We start from the raw sequence: 10,369 nt of genomic DNA on the forward strand, positions 1-10,369 counted from the left end.
GGAAAAATATTAGGCGTGTTAAGACATTTAACACAACTTCGACGGAGAATACAGAGGGAAGGAAGAAAAAGTGTGTTCTTCCCCTATATTTTCTCTGATTGGTTGTTCGCATGTGCGTTAAACTACACAATTAAGAAGAACATATAAAGTCATTGCTCGGAGCTCTTTATCTTTGGGCTAATAAGTAGCATGCCTCCCGATGCTTCACCTGATATCTTCAGTGAAAAACTTAATCCACCCTATACAAGTAGAAGGAATGCCTATTCTTTCCATTCCATCATAAAGAAAAGACATGACCTTATCAAATGCTTTATTTAGATCTTGGAATAGAATTTCTTTATCTGAGAATTGTTGGAATTGAAATCATATAACAATTCATTAGTTAAAACAATACTATCAGCAGTGTCATGGACTTTGATAAAAGCTATGTAAGTAGGATGAATAACATTATGAAAAATGATCTTAAACCTTTATAAGAGAATTTTGGCATTAACTTTATAAAAAGTATTTCAAAGTATTTCAAAGAGAAACATACCTAAAATCATTAATGATTCGAGCCCTAGCATTCTTAGGAGTGAGAATTATAGCCAAATGTTTAACTCTATTAGGAAGCTTAGTCGTACTAAAGAAATATTTAATAGCTTAACTATAACCCACAATCTGTTAAGAATTTTCAAAAAAATTAAAGAAAAACCATTCAGGCCAGTAGTTTTATTAGTCCCAATGCTAAAAAAAAATTCTCATGAGAAAACTCATGCAAAAGGGCTTCACATTCAGAGTTATTAATATTATTAAGATATTATTAGCAAAAGAAAAGAGATTATAATAATAAATAGATATATCATTATTTCTATTGAGCAAATTATTGAAAAGGAGATAGCCTCATTTGCAATATCTTTATAAAGATTAATATAAGAATAATAATAATAAAAGTTGTTTAATGAAATTGGTGCTCTTCCTAATTTTAGCTCTTTGATAAAAAAAACTTAATTCCATCCTCCCCTTTAGAGAAAAAAAAATAATTCGCCCATTCTTTAGTACATTTATTTTCACAAGTTAAAGAATCTTGTAACTAATTTTGATTATGAAACATAAGAGAAAGTAAATTATTACATTGTGGATTTTATTTTAATTGATTCATCAAAACATTTTGCTTCCTTTAAAGTCATCAATAGATTTAGAAAAAGAGTTAGCATTGTACCACTTTAAGTTTTTAAATCCTTCTTAACATTATTCAATCTATTGGAAAGTGAGAAACTAGCCAGGATCCCCATTAACCTTAATGTTCCAAGTGGTATAAACAATATCAAGATTATTAGGAAGCCCTATAAGTAACATGGGGAGAAGGAGAACGAAAAATCACAACTATATTTGATTTTATCGTCCTAGAAGCAACAATGGCATAATGTAAATTCGACTGGCCGATGCTAAAAATCTTCGGAGCGGTTAAATCAACCTACCATGTCACTGTCAAGTTTTCTAGTGGTGGACAGGTTATCACTTTATGAGGGGACCCAATCCAGTCTCAAACTTGTTGTCTATGAGTCGTGAAGAATATACAGGAGGATCTCCTCCTACTTGACCAAAATAAGGGTAGCACATAGAACCTTGAAGTCGTGCCCATATTCACAGTTGAAATAAAGAGAACCTTCTTGATTAGTACAAACTTTAGTGGGGAACTTCGAGATCATCTCATCGATGTCTTCAGGAATCACAAGGACATCTTGCATGGAGCCTCACTGAGATGCCTGAAGTTGACATCAACATCACTTGCCATCACTTCAACGTCAAGCCAGGATCTAAGCCACTTGAATAGAAAATGTGAGCCACGACCAATCATTTAAGCCAAGCCTATTCAACAGGAAGTCTTGAAGTTAGCTACAACATCTTGAATTTATAGCTAACATAGTAATGGTAAAAAACAAATGACAAATGAAGAATGTTCTCGGGATGTATTCGACTCGAAATGCTCAAGTTTACCTATTTCTACTTTGGCCTTGGTCAAAAACTTAAGCTTGATCTAATCTTGTGTCTCAAAAAATCCACTTATTTGACTGACCACTAGTTGGGAATCAGATCGAATAAATGGGTGATTCTGATTCGTAGTGAAAATCTGAGGCCGACGATCAAAGCCTCATATTTTGTTTGTTAGTTAGTGGCGGCAATATCAAGCTGAATTGAGTAACTCAGAATATATCCTACGGGGCTGTGTAGGACCATGTTTATTCCTTTTCACGAGATTCACAAAGCTCCATCTTTGTAACGTATCCAAAGTTTGTTTGTTCCTATGCAAATTTCTTTCTTTATTACTCCTTCAGAGAAGCCAACAAGAAAATCAACGCAGCTTGGGCTTTAATGGTTGTCCTAGGTATGTAAGAATATCAAATTTGTTAAGCACCATTGCCCATTTCAGTAATCTCACTGAATAATCAGGTTCGGACACACCAGGTTCGGACAACACAGATTTCAAAGGATGCTCGGATACTAAATGGATCGAGTGAGCATGGAAATGCAAGTTTCTCCATTATCATGTATCTATGTTCAGCTCTTTGGAGTAATTTGCTGACAATGTCTGACAATGTAAACGAGAATTGACTTTTGTTATCATTCTAATGAGCACTGAACCGGTTGCCTCTTTGCAGACTCACAAATAAATGTAAAATTCTTTACCAGGGATGAGATTAAGCTGCTAAAACAATGACGCTAATAGATTCTTTAGCTATGGGAAGGTTTCCTCGCATTCTTACATACAAGTAAAATGATTGGCATTTTTAATGGTTTAGAAGAACGGAGAAAACAATCTCCGAATTTTGAGATGAGTCTACTGAGATGTATGATTCGTCCAATTAAAACTCGCATCCTTTTGAGGCTCCTTGGCGGTGTCATGCTCAATATAGCTTGTACCTTCTCAATTTCTGGCTTTATTCCTTTGGGAGTAAGTAAATATCAAAGAAATTTTCTAGAGATAACTCCAGAAGTGTATTTGGGAGGATTAAGCCTAAGCTTGAACTTTCATAATATGTCAAAAATTTTCTCGAGATCCAATATGTGTTGTTATGGTAATTTACTTTTTACAAATAGGTTATCAATATAGAGTTTAATATTTCTTCCATTTTTTATTAGCAAATATTATATACATCAACATTTGATAGGTTGCTCCAGCATTCTTCAAGCCAAAAGTTATTGCATTATAGCAAAAACTTCCTTCGAGATAAAAGCAGTCTTTTCCATATCAGTTGGATGCATCATAATTCGATGGTAGCCAGAAAAAAATGTCCAGAAAGCACATGAAGGGATACAATACTGCAAATCAACCAATGCATTAATTCGCAATTAACGGATGGCTATCTTTAGAGCAAGCTACGTTCATAGTAGTAAAATCTACGGGATAGGGATGCGATATGATTCAAAAGCAAGCAATTCCTTTTTTTATTTTCATATGGAAGGAAATTTTTCGTTTTGGAATGGCAGCTCTATAGAAGAGTTTCTAAAGCATTACTCAATTACACTAAAGCATGAGCATGGGATTTTACTTGATCAACCTACAATTTCAACTCTACCAACACTACTGTTACAATTACCTCATCATCAATTTTATTAGCACCACTAGTAACTCCAACAAGGAAAAAGAGAGAGAATAAAGGCTGAAGAAAAGAGAGAGTATGGAGGATGAGAAGTAAAACTCTCTTAGTAGTTCCCTTGACATTTTTGGTAACTTAGGCTAGAAAAGGAAATAAAAGAAAGGTAAAGGAGCAAAATTTAAATTAGAGGAAGTTATTGTTGGCAAGAGCCGCAGGAATTAAAGGGGCGTTCTTCATTTCTAAAAATTTATAATTGTTTTGTAATATCTCTATTTCCCTAGAAATTCCCGATTATTCTATACAATCACAAGTTGAATTTGTTGGTTGTAGAAGATTACCAGATCTGCAAATTTTCAAGTGTTATTGGATGCTTTAGAAAGTTTCAACTTTAATTCAAACCAATGAAGGAAGTTAGTCATGCATGGAGGATCAAAATTGAAGATTTTCTAAAGGAAAGCATTCAAATGGAGCCTGGCAATAAATTTGTTACCAAATTTGATAGAAAACATTGGTTTGCTAAGCAAAGGAACATTTCAAGTGATTCATTTAAATCCCTTGCTAATATCTAATTTTTTTCTTTTATTCCTTGACATTTCTAGATTTAGGGAGTTAGTTGCTGCTTTCTAGGGTAGTTTTTATTTTCTTGTTTATTTTGTCTTTGAATGGCATTCTAGATAATTCATAACTTTCCTAAAATAGGGATTATTTGTACTTTGATTTTAAAGTCAGGATTGAATGAATTATTATTTCTAATTCCCCCCATGGTCTCTCTACTTTCCTTTTCTGTGTATGTTAGTTTCCTTGCCTCCTTGCTCCAACTGTTAACAACACGTGCAAACTACTCCATCTCTAGTTTTAGTGCCCCGACTCCCATAATTGACAACCAAAATAGTTATTGGGGAAATGACTACGAACCAACAATGACTGATATGCGATTTTCATAAAAAAGTGAAACCGCTCACTATCTAAAGTAGAAAACAGTATTAAATTGAGGTGATAAGAAAGGCACAGCAGGGCAAAGTTGGAAGCCTAGACTAAAGAAGTCAATAGAAAGAACTTTTGAGGAAATCTTAGTTTCGTCAAGGTACTACTCTTTTAGTTTAGTTTGTTAATTCAAGCATTCATTTTTAAGAGTACCGGCTATTCTTTATTATATTAGTTATTTCAAGCAATCTTTCTTCAATAAAGTGATAGTTCCACCTGATTAGTTACCTATGGATTTACATGAAGTCTTTTGAAATCTTAATATTTGCTTTGGGTAGCAAGATTTCAAGATTAATTTCTAAACTCATTATTTGTAAACAAGGGACACATTTGTGCGCACTAAAATTACCTTATGGACTCCTTGAATTTCCTTGGAAAGAATTGGATGCTAATCCTATTCAATGAAGATTTGGACCAAGTTTTCGAGTAGAAGTTGATCTCTTCGTAGGAGATTGAACAACTTTCTTCGTAGGAGATTGAATAACTTTGATATAAGAAAAAAAATTCATTTCATTTTCAAAATAACTATAATATTTCCACGCATCTGCATGTGTTAAGGCAGTCCTAGTTAAAACTTTGTCATTTCAAGCAGTGTGGTAGAATACCCCATTTTCTTGCAATGTTTCTTTTTTCAACACATGCATGGTAAAATAATACACATTCTATTGCTTTTCTTTATTCATATATATAAGGCACGAGATAGCATTTGTTAAGGATATGAACTCCAAAAATGAGGGTCGGCAAAGCCATTTGAATGATTCCAATAATATGCATTCATGGAGAAAACAAAACGTTTCAAAACTTTTCCATCTTGAAGAGATTGTTGTCTTCACCTTATTCATCTTAGCAAAATGAATTTTAAACCATATAAGGGTGCAACTTAATGACATTTTTATGTGATCAGTTAAATTTATGTTAATTTGTCTAGCCTATAGAATGTATTGTTTTCGTTTAATCTCACCATTTTAGTTAAATAAAAGTTAAAATTTTATTTTAATTATCGAAATATGATGTACTCACCATGTATCTAGCTTTTTTCCTAGCATCTTATTTTTATTATTGTGTCTACCTATAAGAATGAAATTGTTGATGGGAAGATACAGCCTTTAACTCGAGGGAATATAGTTGAGATGAGCTTGAGCTATAGAAAAGTAGCAGCAAAAGTTCAAGCAAATGCAAAGATTAAGAGAAGGGAAACATTCATAGACTATGCGTAGTGATGGCCATCACTAACTCAAGTTCCACACACCACTATTTCATTCATACATGGGGCATGTTCTTTCTCAATGAAAGGTTGTAGTTAGTTTATCGAACTCTTGCTAGTACGAGGGTTGATGCATGCAACTTTGTCTCTGGATTTGATTAGAGACTTTCTATATCTTGAAGACGTGACCAACAAATAACAATGATGATGTCCTAACCATCGCTTTGGGTCCATTGCCGCCCTAATCTTCATGCTATTTTCCTTTTATTTTCAATTCTAATAACTACATGTTCCTTGAAAGATGTTGTACATTCTGACATCCCACTTATTGAGGTATAAATTTGATGGGGAGATTTTGAGTTTTTTGTGTACGAGGAATGTAACATTTTTTAATTCTTTTTTCACACCTTTTTTTCAAGGCTCCTTTTTGCTCTGAAGTGTACTTTTCCTCTTTGCAATCTCACTCTTTATTCTTCAAGAGAGAATGATTTTTTTCCCCCTCTCTACTCTTGTTCTTCTCTCCCGCCATTATTTTCTCAGGTGGTTCTTTTGATTGGCTATCAATAATTTTTATTGCATTTTTTTTTCTTTACATTTTTTTATTTACCTAGCTTTTACTTTATTTATTTTTTTGTTTTCTGCATGTTTTGTTGATCCATTTTATGAGCTAGATGTATGGAGGGTAATCTACTAGACTAATTTTTATGAGATCTTGTTATATATTCACATGATGTTATATATAGTATTTGTAATGACATGCATCTGTTGTAAATTTTCTATTTCTTATTTTTATTTAGTATAATAATTAACTGTTATTACTATTTAATTTTCAACTTTAAATTTATTCTATGCCACTTTTTGAATGTTACATTTATATTTTCTTTTATTTAGACGAGACTTGCATATTTTCTTTAACTAATTTACTCATGCATTTCGTGATGCGCAAGTTTTAATTCTCGCTTTAAATATAACTTTCTAGGGTGATCATTAAGATATGAATTAAACTATGGTTTATTGTCTATAATATTGAATTGCTGACTTTGATACTAAATCTCATTCTCATGAACTTGTTGCTTTAGAATTTTTACCTAGTCACTATAGTTTTCTCAGGTCATTAAAAGTCTATTAGTTCGACTGCTATTCTAAGCATTATTTGACTTCTGAATTATTAGGTTCCTTTGATTCAATACTGTCAACAACTCTCAGCAACTCTTTCTAGCCATGACACATGCTTCACCCAAACAGCCGATTCATTATTCTACACACATGAGGGTCTGCAACAAGCAAGAGCTCCAATATTTGATGTTCCATCCGCCATAGAGGTCCTTCTTACCGGAGGGTACAATCGGCTCCCAAAATGCATAGAAGATTTGGGCTTTCAGTCTTCCCTTTCGGAGGATCTGCAGAAACCTGCTTTGAAGAAACTGGAAATGCTCTTACGTTCCAAGCTTCTTGATATATCTGTTCCCAAGGAAATTTCTGAGGTTAGAGTTTCAAATGGTATGGCTGTTCTTATTGTTGATGGAGAATTTAAGGTTTTTCTTACATTGGGTTACCGTGGGCATCTCTCTTTGTGGAGAATATTGCATTTGGAGCTGCTTGTGGGTGAAAAAGACGAGCCTATTAAATTTGAAGAAAGTCGACGTTATGCACTTGGGGAAGATTTGGAGCGTAGGATGGCTGCAGCCGAGAACCCGTTCATGATTCTATACACGATTCTGCATGAACTGTGTGTTTCCCTTGTTATGGACACTGTGCTAAGGCAAGTTAAAATACTACGCCAAGGCAGGTGGAAAGATGCTATACGTTTTGAGCTCATTTCTGATGGTATTACTGGACAAGCCAGTTCTGCACAAATAGGGCAGGATGCTGAATTAGATTCAGTTACACAAAGGATCCCTGTTTTGAAAATCATCTACTGGTTGGATTGGGTGAGGAACGCCACAGTTTCTGATTCTGGCTCACCTCCTTTTATCAAAATTGAGCCTGCACAAGATCTACAGATAAAGTGTTTGCACAGTACATTTGTATTCGATCCAGTTACGAACAAGGAAGCAGAACTCTCTCTGCAATTAAGCTGCATTGATGTGGAGAAACTTCTTCTCAGAGCCATTACTTGTAACAGACACACTCGTCTTCTTGATATCCAAAGAGAATTGATAAAAAATGCTCACATATGTCAAGCTCCAGCTGATGTTATCCTTAAGCCTGAAGGTGATGACTTGGATCCGTTCTCAAGGAAGGTCTGTCTAAATGATTTTGCTAATTATTCTGCAAAAGTGGAAACATTTTACTTAACTAGAAATGCAGAATTATGTTTACAATATTGCCATCCCCTCTTCCAATTCTACCTTTCTACTGTGTTTGCTATTACTTTGCTTTTGGCGATGGCACTGCTATGGATCACTTGCATACATCTCTTTTGTATTGCCAAGTTGGTCCAGGGTAGTTTGTGTCTTTTGTGCAGTCTAGGGACATTGTTGCTGGGGAAAATCCTTTGAGAGTTTTTCTTTTTTTAAGGTGAAGGTGAATAATTAGATGAGCTCCATGTGCTTATAGATGGATTTACGGCATCTTTGGTTGTTTTCTTCCCTTTTTTTGAAGAAGGATTGGAAACTGCTGTCAGGAAGCTGCTTTATGCGGTCTTAGGAGGCAATTTAAGGACATGATTTGGGAAAGTAGCTTGGCAGTTTTCATTCCAAACGTGTTAAGCCTGCTTTGTGGTAGCTTTCTTTTGTCAGAAAGCAGAAGAAATAAATTTGTAGCTTGTTTATAAAATGGAAATAAATTTGGTTTTTTGTGCCTGTGTACTTGAATTCCTGTACTTTAGAAGGCAGTGGATGAAAATTTTGTTCTACACTTTTAACTAAATATTGCAATAATGGAATATCCTTACATTGGCTGTCAAATTTTTAGTTTCTTATATTGTTTGTGATGTTGATTAGTTTTTTTGTGTTGTTTGGTTAGAGGTGCAAAACATTTACTTTTTTATGTTTCATATGTCTGAATTGAATGCTATCTCTTTAAAACAGTCTTCTTATTGTTTCTCTTACAGAAAGATGGTGTACCACTTGCGAATGAATTTTATTGGGATGAAGTTTTGCAAGTACGAGCATATGGCTCATCATATATAAAACTTCGAATAAACATCAGGTTTTGTTCTCACTCAGCAATAATGGCTTTGTAGGTAGGATTGTTTGAAATTGAAGAATGTAAGGGTGTTAAAGATCCTTTTTCTTGTGCTATCCATATTTCCAATAAATTATTTATTGAAGTCCTTGACAAGTCTACCTTTGATTAATGACTTTGATATCATTTTAACTTAAGTGGTATGAAGTACAGGAATGGCCGCTTTCTTCTTCAATGCTCTAAAAACATCCTTGCAACCTCTGCTTTGTTAGAATGCGAGGAAGCTTTAAATGTCGGAAGCATGACTGCAACTGAAGTTTTTATATGTTTGAGAAACAAAAGTCTTTTACATTTATTTGCTTCTACCGGAAGGTCTTTAGGATTAAAGGTAATCATCAAATTTTTATCTGTATGTTTTTATGTATACCCCAATCACAGGCTTGCTTTTTGGCCTAACTTCATGCCTATTATACAGCTTTTACATTCATGTTAACCTTGATGATCTTTTGATTTGATTGTTAAATGTGATGCATCAGAATTAGCGAAGTCTTCAGAAATTGGAGGGCTTACTGGGGCTTTATGTCCTTTTGTTTTCCCTTTAAATAGAAGTTCTTGTGCTGCACATAATTTACATGGTAGGAAGAACCCTAATTAATAATTTGAGGAATGCCTATGGATTAATATTGCCAATAGTTGTTTTTTGCTCGAGTGTGAAAAATTAATAAATAAGTTATTAAGATGTCTAATCCTCAGAATTAGAAATTTATCCCTTGATATCCGCAACAGAAGAAAGTTTTTACAAAGAAAAAAACATTGTCACAGAGAGACGTTATGATATATAGACAATGCCCATCTAAATTCATTTCTTTTGTCATTCTGTTTTTTTTTTAATCTAATTTTTTTTTCTGTGATATTAACGAAAATAATAAAAAATAAAAACTTTGATGTTCATTGTTGCGGTTGTTAACAATGGCATTTCTCTAATGATAGCGTTTGGGTGTGAGATTGAGGGAGGCAAAACCTCAAGTTGGCGATGGAATTCTGTTGTGCTCGAGTTTGATGACAAGTAGACTGGCTAGCCTAGTTTTTTAAGGATTTTATTTTCCTCGAGTGTTCAATCATTTTAAGCCCAATATAAGAGAAGCACACACCCCTTACGTAGTCTGGGGAGAGTTGATCTATGCAGCTTTTCCTTTACATTACACAGATAACGAAGCTGAAACCTCCAGATGCAGTAGGAGAAACTCAGCCACCACTCGTGACCTGCCTTCTATGCCCAATATAAGATATTAGTGAAACCCGAACATTGCATAATGCATCTGAAACTCAGCCACCACTCGTGACCTGCCTTCTATGCGCAATATAAGATATTAGTTTAAATTGGTTGGCACTGAAGTGAGCTCGGGATTGAAACCTGAACATTGCATAATGCATCCAACAAGGGTTATCCTCATTTTTTCGATAAACAAAC

At 34.3% G+C, this 10,369-nt stretch overlaps 1 protein-coding gene across 1 annotated transcript; it reads left to right on the forward strand.

Moving 5' to 3' along the window:
• Window positions 1-2,758: 2,758 nt before the first annotated feature.
• Window positions 2,759-10,183, forward strand: LOC110018510 (mediator of RNA polymerase II transcription subunit 14-like). The gene is made up of 5 exons (XM_020715849.1): window positions 2,759-2,935; window positions 6,942-8,012; window positions 8,825-8,922; window positions 9,112-9,307; window positions 10,106-10,183. Exons 1-5 carry the CDS (start codon window positions 2,759-2,761, stop codon window positions 10,181-10,183), a joined length of 1,620 nt encoding a protein of 539 aa, XP_020571508.1.
• The last annotated feature ends 186 nt before the right edge of the window (window positions 10,184-10,369 follow it).

The sequence above is a fragment of the Phalaenopsis equestris genome, unplaced genomic scaffold (assembly GCF_001263595.1).
Source record: "Phalaenopsis equestris unplaced genomic scaffold, ASM126359v1 Scaffold000002, whole genome shotgun sequence".
NCBI classification, from domain to species: domain Eukaryota; kingdom Viridiplantae; phylum Streptophyta; class Magnoliopsida; order Asparagales; family Orchidaceae; genus Phalaenopsis; species Phalaenopsis equestris.